This window comes from Ranitomeya imitator, chromosome 8 (assembly GCF_032444005.1).
Source record: "Ranitomeya imitator isolate aRanImi1 chromosome 8, aRanImi1.pri, whole genome shotgun sequence".
Taxonomy (NCBI): domain Eukaryota; kingdom Metazoa; phylum Chordata; class Amphibia; order Anura; family Dendrobatidae; genus Ranitomeya; species Ranitomeya imitator.
Genome location: NC_091289.1, coordinates 191,615,628 through 191,635,654, shown reverse-complemented (window position 1 = coordinate 191,635,654; position 20,027 = coordinate 191,615,628). Strand labels below are relative to the sequence as shown.

Here is a 20,027-nt window from a genome sequence, read left to right as displayed (position 1 = left end):
GGGAACCAGATTCAAGTTAGTCTGCAGTTAGCTATTAGTTATTAGTTATTCGATTTTACATGCATGGTGAATTATACATAGAGTGGATATTGTTTGAATAAAATTTTGATCAGGACTTTGAGACGATTATTTTGACTATTTGTGGTCCTGGGTTAGGTTAATCACATAAATCGCTTATGTCGAACATAATCAAACGCACTCAATCGTACGTAAATTCAATTTGAAAACAGGTACCCTTGACCACTACTACTCAAAATGACCAGATCAATGTCCTGAATAATATTTGTCAAAAAAATTATCAACTCTATGTGTAGTTCAGAAGTTATTCACGTAAATCGCTTATGTCGCGAATAAACAAACGCACTTAATCGTACGTAAGTTCAATTTAAAAACAGGTACCTGTTTTCAAATTGAACTTACGTACAATTGAGTGCGTTTGATTATGTTCGACATAAGCGATTTATGTGATTAACCTAATCCAGGACCACAAATAGTCAAAATAATCGTCTCAAAGTCCTGATCAAAATTTTATTCAAACAATATCCACTCTATGTATAATTCACCATGCATGTAAAATCAAATAGCTAACTAATAACTAATAGCTAACTGCCATACATGAAAATCGAATAACTAATATCTAATAGCTAACTGCAGACTAACTTGAATCTGGTGTATGGGGATGCCATTTTCTTATATCTCAGGTCAGTTAAAAGACGTATTGGCGGTCATTAAGGGGTTAAAAATAAATAAATAAAAAGCAAATGTCATAAAGATAAATCAGAAGTCCAGCGAGCCGTCGCTCCGCTCCGTCACCAGAAGCATAAAAAAGGGCCTGGAAATGGCGGCTAAACTCGATATTCATTTTATTTTTATAGTTCAGGAATTTTTTAACCACTAAAAAAAAAACTAAAAAACGACAGAACGTTGGTAAACGCTCATAATCGGACTGACCCAGAGGAACGCGTCGTCCGGTCATTGTAACCAAACAACGAACAATGTAAAGATAAAACACAAAAGTAACCGGAGAATTGTGGGGTTTTCACTGCACTTAGGCTTTTTTCTTGTATTTCAGCGCTTGCTGACACGTTGGACTCGTTTGTCAATAAGGTGCGACATCAATATGGCAGATTTATGTGTGTACGCTAATAACAACCTCTTTAATACACGTGGGACACATATATATTAAGATGGCTGATAACAGGGAGCAGTAGCTGATACGTAACTCCTCAGCAAGGCCTACAGTATCTCTATACACCTAGCAGCACACAATCTGTAAAAATGACAACCAGTGTGATGTTTAATAAAGTTATGTTAAAAAAAATACCAAGATGACGCCGCATTAGATGTCCACGCATGCGTAGTCATCTCTATTCCCTCTATTTTGCGTTTCAAGCCTCCGTCTCATGCTAATACGATGGGGAGGGGCTTTGTATTTTTATAGCTGCCTCCAGTTTTGCCTGCTAAAAATAAGATGGAGATTATGTCACCCGTTCCCGGCTGTAATTCAGCCGCTTCTATTAATCGCAGACATAGAGGCGCAGCAGCGGTGTGATCCGTCCGCGGGTGTTCCGGAGGTCGCACAGGCGCAGTGCGGTCGCTCCGCGCTGAGGGTCCTTCCTCACAGAGCAGAAGGCGGCGGCGGCGACGGCGGGCGGAATGTCCACGAAGAATTTTCGCGTTAGTGACGGAGACTGGATTTGTCCGGACAAGAAGTGAGTTCGGGGGATGATGAGGAGACCGGGGCGGCGGGTGTGAGACCGGGGGGCGGCATAATGGAGGAATGGCGGCCGTGCGGGGAGGCCGCGGCCACTGAGGACGAGTCTCCTCACTCCGGGGCCGGCGACCTCCGCTCCTCAGCTCCGAGACGTCCGCCCTTAACCCCTCATGTCCGGGAGAAGTTTTATTTATTTTTTTTTTAATTTATTTTTGCATTTTTTATTTTTTTTTCAGTAGCCAGAACTTTATTACCGTATTTTGCCGTCCCCGCGGCCGTACCTACCGGGACTTGTGTTATTGAATGACGCCGTTCACTTTATCACCAAATGTACTGAAAAATGAGGGGAAAAAAATCCCCAAAAAGCACGAAATGGTGGAAAACATGTAACGCCGTCGCCGAGTCTAGAGTTTCTTTTTAATGGGGTTCATGGGGCGGCAGAAAGGAGACGGTAACGCGATTCTCCAGGGCGATTACAGCGATACATGGATGGGGCGCTTGTATTTTAATGGGCAAAAATAAACTTAAAACAAAATCTAAACTTTAAAAAAAAAAAAGAATCCTATCTAATTTTTTCTTAAAGTTCAGATTTTGTTTCCCATTTTTAAGGCCACTAAAATACAACCGGTGGCAGTTCTGATGACTGTAAGGGTATGTGCAGATTTAGTGCAGTTCTGCAGCAGAAACGCTGCAGAACTGCACTATGCTTTACAGTACAATGTAAAACAATGTGAAAAAAAAGCTGTGCAGAAAACTGTGCAGAAACGCTTTGAAATTCCATTTCAAAGAAGTGCCTGTCACTTCTTTTGTGCAGTTCTGCAGTGTTTCTGCAGCTCTCCAAGATCAAAATCTGCAGTGGTAAAATCTGCACAAAATCCGCATCAATTCCGCATAAAAAACGCACTAAAACTGCATCAAAAACGCATAAAAAAACGCACCTGCGGATTCTGCCAGGAGATGCAGATTTTAGTGCAGAAAATTCTGCACCACATTTCCTACCTGTGCACATAGCCTAAGTCTCTCTTTCCGTATTGGAGCCATCTGACCGTTCGGTATTAGGCTATGTGCACACGCTGCAGATCTGCAAGTGATTTACAGTACAATGTAAATCAATGGCAAAAAAAAAATGCTGTGCTAATGGTGCGGAAAATTCTGCACGGAAAACGCAGCAGATTAAAAAAAGGACCATGTCAATTCTTTTTGCAGAACTGCTGCGTTTCTGCACCCATTCCATAATAGAAATCTGCAGGGGTAAAAAAAAAAAAGGAAGAAATCTGCACAAAAATCTGCAACGTGTGCACAGACCAAAAAAAAGGTGCAGATTCTGACCTGTGTTTTCTGCCAAGAAATTCAGAATCTGCACAGAAAATTCCACAGTCAAATCTGCAACGTGTGCACATAGCCTTATCGTATTCGCTGCATTTTTTATCGATACCGTTGTGAGGGTCAGACTGACCAAAGAGTAAAAGAAAAAGAGCAAATCCTCCATAGTAAGCAAATAAATAGTAGCAGTGCCTGTAAATAACCCAGGGGACGTGGTCCACACTGTCTCCATCAATAAAATATAAAAGCCGTCCCACGTCAGCAGGGTGTACCCCTGTAATCAGGACGGCCCCTGACTCTGTAGTTCTCCTCACTATCTGTCAGCAGATCAGGACCTGGGTCCCCACTGTGGAAAGCTATAGAAAGAAAGGGGACACCCCAAAAAAGGGGGAGCCATGCCGCTGTACCAGGGAATTCTGGAGATTGTAAAAACAGCACCCGCAGGACAGAGATCGCGATATTCGGCAGGACCCTGGCTGGCACGACAATTTATTGGCTCCACATGATCATGTCACAAAGGGGCAAGGGACAATTTCAAGTCCCCTGTTCTTAGGATTAGTTGGGGTCCCAGTGGGCAGACCCCAATCGATCACTAGGTTAGCCGCTATCTTAGACATAGGGGATCATTTATTATCTTGGAAATATTCACACAAGTCAAACAATGTGGTTTTGTTTGTTTTGGATGTCAATTTTTCATCCTGTCATTAGGATCGTCCCTTTTGAGCCGTCTCTGGGCATGCAGGTCATAGGAAGCGGAATAAAATGATACTTTGATATCTGCGATTTGATGTCCTATTCCTGAGGATTACACATTATTCTTAATATGTAAATGAGCTGTTAAGATCTATGGGCGGAGCATAGATCTCCCTATCTGAGGGGGATATGGAGATCTGTGGGCCCAGGCTGCAGCTGATCCCTGGCTTACTCTTCATGATCAATACATAAGTAGGTCGGGACAGTGACACCAGCGCTGATTGGCTGCAGGGGTCACGTGTCACAACACCGCACGAGAGCCGCGGGGAGAGCGAGTGGCCACCCAGGAGGTGAGTATAAGCTTTTTTTTATTTTATAGGAGCCGAACATGTAGTTCAAGAAGGAGTTGTTGTCCTAGTAGCGGGAAGCCCCTTTAAAAAATAAAAAAAGCTCCTTCAGGTTTAACAAACACCATAGTAAACGAACGATTCGTGAAGTGTTTTCCACTTGAAAAAACAGATGCTTTTGTTAAAGATTTTTGTGAGGTAGGTTTCTGACAGTTTCACAAAATCCCTGCAAAAATGTAGATATTGGACAGAATTGCAGCTTGTATGTAGTGGATTTGCTGCAGGTTTTGAAAATGGAGCGAAAATGTCAGGAAACCATGGTGAAAGCGCTGTAACTGGCAGATCTGTGGTTAAATGATTAACTTCAGCCTGGAGGAGCCATATTATTGTGAGCGTTATCTCGTGTTTATTGTAGATTGTCTAGTGGGGATAGAACAATGACTTTATCTCCAGTGCTATATATAACCTCACAAATTACTCTGCAACTTCTTATATACCGGTATTTGCTTTTATATTTTCTCAGATGCGGGAATGTTAATTTCGCTCGAAGGACAAGCTGCAACCGATGTGGACGAGGTGTGAATTTGTTGATATCAAATGTTAACTCTTTCTTTTACATGTCTCATTATGTTGTAAATTGATCTAGATTTATTGTTTAATTTAAAGAAAAAACAACGGATGCAAAAATGATGAAAGCCGGAGGGACGGAGATTGGAAAAACTTTGGCAGAGAAGAGTCGGGGATTATTTAGCGCCAATGACTGGCAATGCAAAACGTAAGTTGACTCCCCCTTCGTGTAGAAATCTGCGTGTGGTCCGCAGCACTGTACAATAAGGGGGTATACTGGTATTTGGCAGACTAAGCCTCACATTAGTAGTAGACTCTGATGCTACATTCCTTTTCCAGTCAAAAAATAAAATCCAAACTGCCTTGGATAAAATATACTCAGTAGAGATGAGCAAAAAGATTCATAAAAATACAAATAAAAAAATCAAAGTAGTCCTCACCTCTTCTTTTAATTCAGAATGATGATGTGCCATGACTAACCCCAACTCTGCTACATCTGGTTGCATTGCTGAGCAGTGACATAAGTAATGCAACCGCCCAGCCTGGCAGCCAGATCACACTGAGCTGAGGATCAAGTTCGGGTACCTGAACCAAACCCTTCGGGTCTGAACATTCACAGGTCCACCCATCCCTAGTTACCATCCCTTAAGTGTTTTTCTGGCACTCACTTCTGCGCCAGGAGGTAAGCGGTACAGATATTGTCCTGTCTGCACATATGTGTTGGGTTGCATGTACGATTGGGTATTGTGCACTTGCCCTATTCATCAGGATACACGTATGTGATACCTGCTGATCGTGCACATTTCTCAGCCGGTATCAGTAGATGTGACTTCGTGCACCATATTTTCCTATAGTTAGTGGTAATCTGCATCTGAATAATTTTCACGCAGATGGAATGCTTAAGGTACCGTCACACATAACGATATCGTTGCTTTTTGTGACGTAGCAACGATATTGTTAACGAAATCGTTATGCGTGACAGCAACCAACGACCAGGCCCCTGCTGGGAGATCGTTGGTCGCTGGCGAATGATCAGGACTTTATTTCGTCGCTGGATCACCTGCTGACATCGCTGAATCGGCGTGTGTGACGTTGATTCAGCGATGTCTTCACTGGTAACCAGGGTAAACATCGGGTTACTAAGCGCAGGGCCACGCTTAATAACCCGATGTTTACCATGGTTACCATTGTAAATGTAAAAAAAAAAAACACTACATACTTACATTCCTGTCACGTTCCTCAGCGTCAGCTTCCCTGCGTCCCCCAGTGTCAGTGCCGGCCGTCCGGCCGTAAAGCAGCGCACAGCAGTGATGTCACCGCTCTGCTTTCCGGCCAGCGCTTACACAGTGCAGGGAAGCTGACACTGGGGAACGCGACAGGAATGTAAGTATGTAGTGTTTTTTTTTTTTTTTTAACTCTTACAATGGTAACCAGGGTAAACATCGGGTTACTAAGCGCGGCTCTGCACTTAGTAACCCGATGTTTACCCTGGTTACCCGGGGACTTCGGCATCGTTGGTCGCTGGAGAGCTGTCTGTGTGACAGCTCTCCAGCGACCACACAACGACTTACCAACGATCACGGCCAGGTCGTATCGCTGGTCGTGATCGTTGGTAAATCGTTAAGTGTAACGGTACCTTAAGCGTACTCTTCTCTCTGTGCCTTTAATGTCCTCGCTTGTCTCGCGCCCCAATTTTTTATTTTTTTTTTGTGAGAAAACATTTTGTGGCTTTCTTATCTTTCTCTGCAGTTTTCTTATCTTGTTCTTCTTCTTTAAGTTGTGGAAATGTAAACTGGGCAAGAAGATCAGAGTGTAACATGTGCAACACTCCGAAGTATGCAAAGCTAGAGGAGCGGACAGGTACATCTACTCTTGTCTCATTCTCCCCTCCAGATTTGATTGTGAAGAACTATTTGCCTTTTATTGAGTTTTTTTTTGTTCCTGCTGAAATTGTATGGTCCTGTTTCTACATACAGGTTATGGCGGAGGATTTAATGAACGAGAAAACGTAGAATACATAGAGCGAGAAGAGTCTGACGGAGAGTACGACGAGGTAAAGGAGGATTTGGTCTGAATCTGATACAACAAGCTGCAATACAAGGGAATAGGAGCATTAGAGCACATTTCATTTCTCTTCTTTTTGTGATGATTTGTAGTTTGGACGAAAAAAGAAGAAATACCGTGGAAAGCCGTCCAGTGAAAAATCTGCAGTCAAAGGTGATGAAAAGGTGTCCGGAGTTGAAGAGGAGGAAGAAGGTGACGAGGAGGATGAAGAGGAAGGAGATCTATCAAAGTATAAATTGGATGATGTGAGTCATAATCCAAACATGGCTTGGTGATACAATGTGAAGACACTCACCAATTGAGGCTACAACGTATGGGATATTAACATTACAAGATATTTTCACAATTATTTTTGCATATCAACATATTGCGGATCACGCAATTAAATGAGCAAAACACTCGTTCATTGGGTAAATGATATTTTGCACAGCATAAAAGACTGTTGTTCTCAGTGGTGCATCATCCTGTGTAGCCAGAAATCACACTGGCGAGAACTATGGCAGCCTGTGTGCACGGAGCCATCTAGTACGAATCCGTGCTTATTGCTCGTGTTGGTCTACCTGTGTCTGTATTGTGCAACTGGTCTGTCTATGTAAGGCTACTTTCACACTAGCGTCGTACGATGCACGTCGCAATGCGTCATTTTGCAGAAAAAACGCATCCTGCAAAGTTGTTTGCAGGATGCGTTTTTTCTCCATAGGCTTGTATTAGCGACGCATTGCCACACGTCGCAACCGTCGTGCGACTGTTGCGTCGTGTTGTGGCGGACCGTCTGCACCAAAAAAGTTGCTTGTAACGTTTTTTGGTGCGTTGTGTCCGCCATTTCCAACCGCGCATGTGTGGCTGGAACTCCGCCCCCTCCTCCCCGCAACTCACAATGGGGCAGCGGATGCGTTGTAATAATGCATCCGCTGCCCCCGTTGTGCTGCGTTGTCACAAGATGCGTCGGTACGTCGGCCCGACGCAATGCGACGAGCCGACGCTAGTGTGAAAGTAGCCTGAATGGACCTTTAGTCTTGGTGTACACTGCATTTGTGTACTTGGCTGAAAGAATACAGTGCTGGGAGCTTTTCATACACATACTATAATTTGCCAAAAGTGTTCATTTTTTTTTTGGTTTTCATCTGGCTGAACTTGTGATTGCACTACAGTTATCTGAGTAGGAAAGCAGCAGACTTTCCTATAAATAGGGCCACAGGAAGAATATACCCTGCTGCAGGTGCAATTTCTCTAGTAGAAGAATGCCGGGCATCCATTCTGAATTGATTTACTTTTTGTGCATTTACTTCCTCCACAGTGGCTTTACAAGCAGTGTGTACCTAGTCCTAGACAGTGCTTGCAGCATCGTGTATCTATCTAATCCTAGACAGTGCATGCAGAAGCTTTTACCTAGTTCTAGACAATGCTTGCAATCTGTACAATTCTGTAACCAATTTTCCTATGTTTTTTTGCTTTAATGCATCTAAAACAATGAATTCCTTTACTGTAGCAAATAACCTTATAACATCACTTTCCCAACTATTTGTTTCAGGACGATGATGAGGATGACGATGGCGACCTTTCAAAATACAATCTTGCCAGCGATGATGAAGATTCTAGTAAAAATAAGAAATCCGCACGCAGCAGATCTAAATCGCCATCTTCTCGCTCCTCCTCCCATACAAGCTCAAGGTCTAGGTCCAGGTAAACGGGTACAGGTCAAGGGTAAAGCCTGGCAAAATGTCAGTATCTATTTTAACTTTTTTCCTTTTATTTCTATATACTACTCAATGTTCTAGAGCTGATAGTTGTGATATTGTGAAATATTATTCTTCGCTGTTGTCTTGTGCATTTTCGTTGGTGACTAGTCTAACCTAAATGAGCATAGCGCGGCCATAATGTGCTCTTTATTCCTGTGCTTGTGAAAATCTCTGGAGAAACATTCGCATCTTATAAAGTTATGGCATATGACTAAGACGTGGAGTGTCCTCTTCTGCAGGTTTGGTTTGAGTCTGACATGAATGACACCCATTTCCCCAATCCTGTGAATAAAGGAGCAGATTTAATGCTAAATTTGATTTTTTTTTTTTTCTTGCACATTTCCCTCCCATGTACAGAGCGTTCTGCATGCATTCACTTGAATGGAACAATGCTGCAGTTGTTTGCACAAACAATCTATCACGTTGCCGCAATGCATAGAAAAACTGTGATGGGGTGCAACACGACAGTGGTATTCTCAGGATTGATGAGATCTGACCTGGTGATGTGCCATCACCTTATAAGATGGGAATTTTCTCGTGTAAAACCAGGTCAGATATAGTAAATCATTGAGCGGCTCCTGGCTGTAGGAACACTACCTGAGCCACTCTTGGTTTTATCCGGTGCTGGGCATTTTACACCAGTATTGTTCTCTTTTTCTATAGTGATGTTTCCATACGTGATCAGGTATTAAAATTGAATTCTATAGATAGCGCACACTGGGAATCTCACCTTGTCAGTATCCTGACAATATTTAAGTTTTATAGGATCCCTGGTATGTTGAGGCGGCCCACTGCAGTCTGTTGTCACATTTCTTCATCTCCGTATAAGCAGAGTTCAGTGTCCGCTCATTGTGTAACGCTGTTACATCAGTGTATTTTTTATTTTTTTGTGATATATATATATATATATATATATATATATATATATATATATATATATATATATATATATATGTGCTATCAGACCTAGCAATTACTAATTATAATTGGCCTCACTCCTTCAATGGAATTTCAGCAATTGTGCGCAATTGCTTGATCGCCGCACCATTCATCCTCTGTAACTGCTGAGTGCAGCTCTTGGCTTTTTCCAGCAACCCCATAGAAAATTAATGGAGCGGCGGTCAAGCATGTGCACTACCAGTCCTTTCTACTGGAGATGAAATGTCATCATTCCGCCGGTATCTGGGGTCAGCAGTCAGACCCCAATGATCAGGAAGTTGTCAACTGTCCAGTGGATATGTAATAACTTGATTTTTGCTGGGCAGAGAACTTTTGGCTGAATATTAATTCGGCCGATGGCTGTCTTTCCAGATTCCCCCCCCCATCCCCCCCGAATGTTCATGCTGCCTCCTCTGAGCTTGTCCCCCTGAAAACTAATACATCTGCCATTAAAATTCAGACAGCCGAATGCGTACTCCTCATATGGTCAATTTGTCCCGCCATCATAAGTTGTGTGTGAGGGACTTTAGACTCTCATTTCCTCTTACACCCAAAGGTCCAACCCAACCTGTCACTTTACGACCTTTTCAACAAAGGGGCAGATTTAGGTTACGTTCACATTTGCGGTGCGTCGGGCGCAACCACGGCGACGCATGCGCCATGCGCCCCTATATTTAACATGGGGGGCGCATGAACATGCGTTTTGTGATGCATGTGTTTTTTGGGAGCAAGCGTCAGGGCGCAGAGGACGCTGCTTGTTGCATTTTTTTTGCGCTATAAAAATGCGCATGCGTCACAAAACGCAGCGTTTTGCATGCGTTTTTGCATGCGTTATACGTTGCGTTGCCGACACAGCACACAAAATGCAAATGTGAACGTAGCCTTATTTATTTTTTTGGGTTAGACAGTATTAAGTGTGGGGTTTTTTTTTGTTGTTTTGTTCTCTTTATGTATCTTGAATTTGATCCATTGTTACGCAATGAACAACTTCTGTTTTCCCTTTTCTTAGCAGCAATGCTTACTGCTGTCATTCTATGCAATGATATAAGAGCTGAAAAAGAAAAATGTGCCATGTTTTTTTCAGATCCCGTTCAAGAAGCTCTTCCAGTTCCAGATCAAGGTCTCGTTCCAGCTCCAGAAAACGTTCTCAATCTCGCGGTTCAAAATCAAGGTGAATAGCGGGTACCACGCTGTGTGGCGCAGCGAGAGTCAAGTGGTTCAGGATGTCTTTAATATTAGATGATGCGGTGGACAAATCGGTGTTTTTAGTCCTCGTGTTCCTATAGTCATTTCTTCCACAGCTGAAATATATAGATGGTTGTAAATATACTTTGGATCTGCTAAGCAGCGCAGTGATATGCCTGTATGGAGTCTGTTTTCAACATCTTACCCTTCTTCTGATAAAAAAGTAGATTGCAATTTTGTGTCCAGCCGTAAAACATTTATAACTTTTGTCACATTTATAAATAACTTAATAACATGTTAAAATTCCAAGTGTCCTGATCGTCAGGTATCCGCTCTGGTCCCGGATTTGGTAGCTCCACTTCCAAACCTGTGGACACAGCAGAGTTTCCGGTTTTGGTATGTGTCCAATGTAGTGTGTGGAGGGGGCTGGCTGACTGTTCAAATAGATAAGCCAACACCTCTTACCCCCCCCCCCCCCCCCCTCCTCCCCCCACATCCTGTTCATGTGTTGGGGCAGAAAACTATTAGTAAGTAAAGATATGCATACATGTTTTTGTTAAGAGGGTTGTCAGGGCATAGTATATTGATGACCTATGCTTACCATAAGATCGATAGGGGTCTGACATCTGGAACCCCTGCCTGTCAGGTGTGTTTTAGCTGCAGTACCTGGCAGCAACCACTAAACATTCAACATGGTGGGGCAGTACAACTGCTTTCTAGATTTGTTCGGCCAGAGGTGGTAACTGCAAGTCGGGGGTTTAGCTGGATGTTGGACCTCCAGCGGTCTGATATTGATAACCTGTCTTAGAAGAGGTCATAAATATATGTCCAGGCTTCTTTTTAACGGTATGTGCACATGTAGAAATGGTCCACTGCGTATTTTTCCGCAGCGGATTTGATAAATCCACAGGGCAAAAACGCTGCGTTTTTCCTGCGGATTTATCGCGGTTTTTGTGCGGATTCCACTGCGGTTTTCTATTATGGAGCAGGTGTAAAACCGCTGCGGATTCCGCACAAAGAATTGACATGCTGCGGAATGCAAACCGCTGCGTTTCAGTTCGTTTTATTCCGCAGCATGTGCACTGCGGATTGCGTTTCCCATAGGTTTACATTGTACTGTAAACACATGGGAAACTGCTGTGGACCCGCAGCTGCGGAAACACTGCGGATCCGCAGCAAAATCCGCAGCGTGTGCACATAGCCTAAGTATCTAATACACTTACACCTATAATGTTATATCATTACTTTACTAGATGTGAATATATATATATATATATATATATATATATATATATATATATATATATATATATATATATATATATATATATATATATAATATATATATTCCTCTGGGATCCCACCATTAGATCTGCTATTTTTAGGATTGGTCATCAATGCCTGATCGGTCGGGATCTGGCATTCCTGCCAATCGGCTGTTGTCGGTGGCTGGAAATACTCCCTGTCGAAGCTACTCGGTCTTCTAATGGCGGACGCCACCAGGTACTAGACATCCGCCTCCTATTTAAATCAATCAGGCCGATGTGCAGTACCCTGGCCTGGCCACTACCAAAAGATGGCCAGCTCTGCGAGTGAGTACTTCCAGCCAGCGGCTGCCAACATCGGTAACAGCTGGTCGACGGGGGTGCTCAGTGTTGGACTCTAACCAATCAGACATTGATAACCTATCCTGAGGGTAGGTCATCAATGATAAAGTAATGGACAACTTCTTTAATGTCTGACAAATGTTGGCCCCAGAGGAGGCCCCCGTTCAGGTCTGTTTCTGACCACCAACGAGTGGAGATAAGGCAGATGCATCAGCTCTCTTTTGGGGGCTCCAAATAAAGTCGAGAGTACGGTAAAAGCTCGGCTAAGTTTGTCACTCCTATAGCTGTGAATGGAGCGTGCCACCTCTCCACCAACTGAAACAGGAGATCGAGGACACCACATGCGCCTTGTAGAGATGGATGTGGGTCACAAAGGAGGCAGCGACCTCTGACATTTGTTGCACTTCCCATGGCCTTGCTGTAAATGCATCGCAGAAGGGGAAACTTAATAGGGCGCTCAGCACTAAATCAGCACAGCGGCCCCTTTATTCTTGGGGATGTTGTAGGTCCCAGAGGTCAAATCCCACCTATCATAAAATGATGGCTTGTCGTGGAATTGTTGGTAACAGGTAAGTCATGTTTTTTGTTTTGTTTTTTATGTCAAGCACAGATTTTCTCATTTTAAGAAATCCACGCTCAATAAATCTGTTCTATTTTACTTCTGAAATTCTTGTCTTAAATTCTGTCCATTTTTAATCAATAAAGATCCAGCTCCAGGTCCAACCGAGGTTCTTCTTCCCCCAGAAAAAGATCTTGTGCAAGTTCCCACTCATCATCCTCTTCAGAGAGGGGAAAGAAAAGAAGCCGCTCCAGATCGTCGTCTGGTGACCGCAAAAAAAGACGCTCAAGATCACGGTCAACAGAAAGGTTTGGGTTACCGCAGAACTGGAGGGGGGGATTCTAGTGAAGGGGTAAAAAGGGAAAATATAAGATTTGAGAAATTAGGATACTGTCGTCTAAAAATGTGTCCATCGTTTACTTGTCACTCTTTCTGTTCTGTATAACATCAGACTATTCTTCCAGATTATTAGTATATGGCTGAGCACTTAGACATTGTTAAAGAACAACCTCAGTCACAGCTAAGAGTACACCCTCCATAGTCAATGACTATAACTACCATAATACTGTTCCCTAAGTATAAGAATATAACTACTATAATACTGCCCCTATATACAAGAATATAACTACTATAATACTGCTCCTATGTACAAGAATATAACTACTATAATACTGCCCCTATGTTCAAGAATATAACTACTATAATACTGCTCCTATGTACAAGAATATAACTACTATAATACTGCCTCTATGTACAAGAATATAACTACTATAATACTGCCCCTATGTAGAAGAATACAACTACTATAATACTGCCCCTATGTACAAGAATATAACTACTATAATACTGCTCCTATGTACAAGAATATAACTACTATAATACTGCTTTTTGTAATTGTTGTAACTGCTTTGTCGCTATTTATGGATGGGAAGCTGATGACTGGAGTTCTTCTGTAACGTTTCTACCCTCCTCCTGATTATATCGGTGTACATTGCCCGGTCACTGGGGCTGTTTTCCCTTCATACATGGAGCTATATAGTGTGTTGAATCTATATCTTTACTTTCTAGGCGGCTGTAGTTTGATCTAGAAATGACAGGAATCCACTCTTACTTTGTGTTTTGCAGGCGCAGACATTCCCCAGCTGGATCGTCTCATTCCGGCTCCCGATCTACGAGTTACAAAAAGAAATAGATATTTAGGAATATTTACTCCATGAGAATAAAAAACAAACACAAAAAAAAATGGAGCAGATAAGAGGCCTGATGAAGCACCCGATCGTCAGTAGTGGTGGCGCGTGCTCCCGTGCTTCTTCTACAACCAAACCCAACCTAATCCATCTGTAGCATTTTAAGCCATAAGCTCAGAACCGCGCTCCCACTACCTCTCATCATAGGAAGCGGGACACACTAGGTGGCAATAATATGGCTTAGACTTTCTGTGTCTCATCCTTCTGGCCGTGTATCTGTATTTTCATACTACTATAAGCCTCTTCCCACACAGCAGGATAATGTGAACTCTCATCCGTTGTAATCCTTATGGCTTAAAATGCAAAAAAAAAAAATGTGCAAAGCTAAAACCCATCATATATCCATGGTGTTACAAGGTAAGTATCTGTATTATTCAGTCTCTGCATTACGCCAGGCACCAGAGCTTTGGCACTTCTAATATACAGGTCGGCCCTTTGCGGCAGCGACATTCATGAAATCGCAACTTTTACACTCTCCGATCTGCCCCCCAGGCTCCATTATAGGAGTCCGTGTCCTCGGTACTTTACCCTTCTCTGTGCTTCATCTACCCTCGAATGTAAGCCGAGTATTACTGTATCTTGTGCCTATCGCTTCTTACAAAGCTAATATTTAAGTATGTACAAACACCCGGATCTGAGGCACCGGCGCTCTAGTATTGACTCTCCGGGGTCACATTTTACCCAACAGAGGGGACGCCTCAAATGAAATGAAATCCAAGATCATGTATTTTGTCAGATTTGGTCATTTATTTTTAGGATGGTGATTTTTATTTTTTCTGTAGACCTGTGACAATAAAATCCTGACTCCTGCAATTCCTTCTTGTTTTCTGTTTTATAAAGAAAGGTGCAAAATGAGAACATGATGCGATAGTGTGCAAGAAAGTGTAGAGGTTCCTCCCCGGTCAGGAACATGGCGGTGTCTGCTGGACTAGGATGTGGCAAATGTGGTGCATCCTGGTACCATCGCTCTGGGGTAGAAACACTGGAGGGAAACTCGTAGGTGCCGGTCCCATAGACTTCTATGACCCATTGTCCAGTGGATCACTCTGGGATCCTATATCATCAGGTTCTCCATCCATAGCCAGATCAGGAAATCTTGCATGCAGCATTGTCTGATCTGTCTTCCAAGACCAATCTGCTGCAAGTCAAGTACAGGAGATGACCGGGAACAATCCCATAGAATTTTGTAGGATCAGATCTGATCGTTTTCTCCTGACTTTTTGTGTTTTGGTTTGTTTATTTTTCTTTCTTTCCTGGAAAAAAAAATCTCAATTGTTAGGAGAATGCACAAGACAATTCACTTTAAAATGTGTTACGGTTTCTCAGCCCCATTGGTCTCAATGAGGTAAGAAACCAATTAAAATCCTAAAAGAAATATATAAATAAATACATTACGTTTATTTTTAAGAAAAAATTTTGCTAGTATTATAACTGGTTTTTTTTTTTATGTGCCCTAAAAAAATGGTCAAGATAAAACACTAGACGTGAACAAGACTTTAGGGTGTTACTGACTGGTAGTCTTATTTCTTCCTTCTCGCCACCAGGGGGCACCAGACTAGAGGAGATGATGGCCGCTCTCTTTGAAGGTAATGGGTTTGATCTGTTACCTGTGAGGCAGAGGTGGGTGGAAAACCCACTAGTGTATTCATTAAGACCATGGAGCACGGTTGCGTTTGTAGGCACCATAAGCTCTTCCAATTTTCCAAAGTGTTGCCCCTTGTTGCTTGCACCACAATAGTAAATGTTCCTCATTGTGCACAGCCCAAGCCTCCGCATTGTGAGATGTGACCATGGCCTGAGGCTCTGCACACGGCATTGGGGTCTGCTCCTGACTTATACCTCCAATGTACTGGTCTTACAGCCCTTTTAAGAAGGGACATTGCCCTTAAAGGGTTTGTCCAGGATCAGCCCAACCTGGCGGCATCACCCCTGTTTATAGGTTGTATATGGTATTGTATCTCTTCACCATTGACGTTAGTGGAGCTAAGCTGCAATACTAGACCCAGCTCGAAGACGGGGGGTGGTGCCATATTTGGAAGGACGCGGCCCACCCTGTTATAATGGACATGATTCCTTCTCCACACACTTCTGAAGGCAGCACCGTATTGGCCCAAAGCACAACTTGTGCACGGTGGAGCCGTCACTGTGACAGATGGCCTCGAATACCCCAATGAGTAGCCCCCCGAAGTGTCAAAGATGAAGGGAGCGCTGCCCCGGGGTTTGTACCGGCATGCAGTGTATGACCTGATCTCATCCAGACAGCACCAAAATATAAAGATTGACCCAGTAAGGCTGCAAAAGAATGATTACATGGGGTGAATGCTAAAATGTGGTGTTATGGCTGCAAGAAGCTACTGATATCCTGTATCTTCCAGGCCACATGCATGTCACTGGCGGACCCTCCCATACTGTGCAGAGGGGGCAGCCGGGCTGTATGTGTGGGGGGTGGCGATCCCTTGAGATTTCAGTGGGTTCCTTGTAGTGTTCCTGGTGGGATTGTACATTGCACTTATTGAGCTTTCCTCTTGGGGGGCTTCATTCACCATCAGGGCGGGTGCAGATTATTTTCATGCATCTTTAGGTTCAGTTCAGACAAGCGCTACCCTTGCTCCTGATTGTCTGCACAGCCGATGGGTGCAGGGGCTGCACCCATGTTCATGCACCGTACATTGGACCAGACTCCTGCTGGCTGCGCGGTGTCCTTTGGACCCGGCTTGTGCAGACTGCCTGGTGTCTTTTTTTTTTTTTTTTTTTTTATCACACAGTCCTGAGGTCCATTTGGAATATCACCCACATGCACTAATGAACAGTACAATTGTGCCTCCTGCCAGCTGTTTTGTGTGGATCTGCTTTTACACTGCATTTATACATTGCAGTTGTTTTGGGGGGGTTTTAACCGACTGGCAGAAATACATTTTTTTTTTCCAGAAATATTGAAATATTCGTAATTATGACAAAGTCCAGTGAAATACAACCACAGATATCATGTCTGTACACCGCCTTCCCATCTGATCCTGATTGTCTTTGGGCTTTCTTTCCCCTGTGCAATTGTCAACAGCAAAAAATACCCAAGAGAAACTTGCTTTGCATTGGTTTTTTTTTTTTTGCTCTGCTTTTGTTTTTTTATATTTACATTGACTTAGAAAAAAAATGTACTTTTGCATGTTGAATTTTCAAGAGGGGAAAATGTACCAAAGAATGCAGAGAGGACTTGAGTTTTCAGGAGCTTCTGTGTATTTTCGTTAAACTATTTAAATATTGCCTCTTTACCAGAAAACAAAATGATGCAGTTTTGTAATGTGTGAACACGGCTCTTAGATTCTCAAAAAACATTTGGATAACGATCAGCACATTGACAACATGTAGTACCTAACTTCTCCTGTGGTGGCGCTGCTGGGATGTATAGCTGCGGACGGGTTTCCCACAGATGCTCGCTGTCGTTAGTCACTCATTTCATATATTCAGTTGATGAGACGCTTTAATATCCTGTCCGGCATCTCACGCACTATTGCTTGAGGAGACAATAAATGTCCCTTTAAATGCCTTTTAATCCCCAGTGTTGCTGATATGATTGATAATTGTGTTGCACCCCCGCATGTTCTCTATAGATTATATTACTCTGTATACAACATGTCACGAATCGTGTCCGTTCTGCTCGGGGGCGCAGCATTGTGTAACCTTGTCATCTCCATTATGCACGGGGTGATATAACGCCGCAGCGCGTCTCACACAGATTGGTCACGGCGTGCGTCTAGGGCACTTTTAATTAAGCAGAACATGGTTTAATGCATGTAACTAATCGGAAACGCGTGAGAGGGGGAACGCAGGTGCGACAGCAATCCTCTACATCTATTCTGTTACCAGCACCCAGCAGTGACCAGGATCGGCGTGGACGGTGCATCTGCTGGAAGTCAGGCATGAGCTTAGACCACCTCTCCAGTCCGCTGCTCCTTCAGTGGTGCTCACAATGCCATGTGCTTTCCCAAACCATTTATGCCAGAACTTTTGCCTTCCAAGTGCACTTGCATTTTTTCCACTAGTTGAATTTGCTCCAATCTACATAAAATAAAAAAAAGTTTGCAAATATTCTCCATAAAAAGAAAATCTCCAGCAGTTCTGTGTATATTGCAGCTACTGTGCAGACCTCTGTGTCGCTATAGTAACAGACTACAAACCCTGTGTAGAGAACTATGAAGACTCTGGATCGCAAGATAAATGTTAAAAACCACAACTTTTAATACAAAAAATCTAAAATGCATATAAATCATATAACATACTGGTGAGACGTTACAATCAACGGATACAAGGTCAAAACAGAAGCTGCAGACTGATAGGACCCCCTAGCACATACCACGTATCAGGTAACAAGTGACCATAATGTACTGATGACTCCCTTATTCTGCTGATAATGTAGTAAGCCCACAGCATATGTATTACTACTCCTCCGCTCTAGCCTCACATTATAGGCACAATGGTCTCCAACTATATAATAATAAGTCACAGCTAAGAGTGATATCTACCTGTGGTCATGCTTGAACCAGGGAGCGAGGGGTCGTACCGACTGAACGCAGGTAGATGACCCCTCTCTCCCTGCTCTGTGTGTCTCCCAGTTATATAGGCTGGATGTGAGGTCTGTGTGTCTCAGTAATATAGGCTGGATGTGAGGTCTGTGTGTCTCTCCTAGTAATATAGGCTGGATGTGAGCTCTGTGTGTCTCCCCTAGTAATATAGACTGGATGTAAGCTCTGTGTGTCTCCCAGTAATATAGGCTGGATGTGAGGTCTGTGTCTCCCAATAATATAGGCTGGATGTGAGCTCTGTGTGTCTCCCAGTAATATAGACTGGATGTAAGCTCTGTGTGTCTCTCCCAGTAATATAGGCTGGATGTGAGCTCTGTGTGTCTCTCCCGGTAATATAGGCTGCATGTGAGGTCTGTGTGTCTCTCCTGGTAATATAGGCTGGATGTGAGCTCTGTGTCTCTCCCAGTAATATAGACTGGATGTAAGCTATGTGTGTCTCCCCTAGTAATATAGACTGGATGTGAGCTCTGTGTCTCTCCCAGTAATATAGGCTGGATATAACCTCTGTGTGTCTCTCCCAGTAATATAGGCTGGATGTGAGCTCTGTGTGTCTCTCCCAGTAATATAGGCTGGATGTGAGCTCTGTGTGTCTCTCCCAGTAATATAGGCTGGATGTGAGATCTGTGTGTCTCTCCCAGTAATATAGGCTGGATGTGAGCTCTGTGTCTCTCCCAGTAATATAGGCTGGATGTGAGCTCTGTGTGTCTCCCCTAGTAATATAGACTGGATGTAAGCTCTGTGTCTCCCCTAGTAATATAGACTGGATGTAAGCTCTGTGTCTCCCAGTAATATAGGCTGGATGTAACCTCTGTGTGTCTCCCAGTAATATAGGCTGGATGTAAGCTCTGTGTGTCTCCCAGTAATATAGGATGGATGTGAGCTCTGTGTCTCTCCCAGTAATATAGGCTGGATGTGAGGTCTGTGTGTCTCAGTAATATAGGCTGGATGTGAGGTCTTTGTGTCTCAGTAATATAGGCTGGATGTGAGCTCTGTGTGTCTCCCCTAGTAATATAGGCTGGATGTGAGCTCTGTTTCTCTCCCAGTAATATAGGCTGGATGTGAGGTCTGTGTGTCTCCCAGTAATATAGCCTGGATGTGAGGTCTGTGTCTCTCCCAGTAATATAGGCTGGATGTGAGCTCTGTGTGTCTCCCAGAAATAGAGGCTGGATGTGAGGTCTGTGTGTCTCCCAGAAATAGAGGCTGGATGTGAGGTCTGTGTCTCCCCCAGTAATACAGGCTGGATGTGAGGTCTGTGTGTCTCTCCCAGTAATATAGGCTGGATGTGAGCTATGTGTGTCTCTCCCAGTAATATAGGCTGGATGTGAGGTTTGTGTGTCTCCCAGTAATATAGGCTGGATATAAGCGGTGTGTATATTCTGGGAGCTGTTGTCTTTATTAGATCATATATGAAAACAATGACTATCCTGCACTTATTTCCTCTTTATGTGCTCATTTTCTCTGCC

General features: G+C 43.3%; 1 protein-coding gene across 2 annotated transcripts; it reads left to right on the top strand.

Moving 5' to 3' along the window:
• Nucleotides 1–1,443: 1,443 nt before the first annotated feature.
• ZRANB2 (zinc finger RANBP2-type containing 2) lies at nt 1,444–14,797 on the top strand. Of its 2 annotated transcripts, none has more exons than XM_069738274.1 (10): nt 1,444–1,712; nt 4,601–4,653; nt 4,744–4,852; nt 6,422–6,504; nt 6,621–6,697; nt 6,801–6,953; nt 8,240–8,391; nt 10,471–10,557; nt 12,884–13,045; nt 13,863–14,797. In XM_069738274.1, exons 1-10 carry the CDS (start codon nt 1,657–1,659, stop codon nt 13,927–13,929), a joined length of 999 nt encoding a protein of 332 aa, XP_069594375.1. In that variant the 5' UTR covers nt 1,444–1,656; the 3' UTR covers nt 13,930–14,797. The 2 variants fall into 2 exon arrangements, with proteins under 2 accessions (XP_069594375.1, XP_069594376.1); XM_069738275.1 differs by having other exon boundaries at nt 1,574–1,712; nt 12,923–13,045.
• Nucleotides 14,798–20,027: the final 5,230 nt, after the last annotated feature.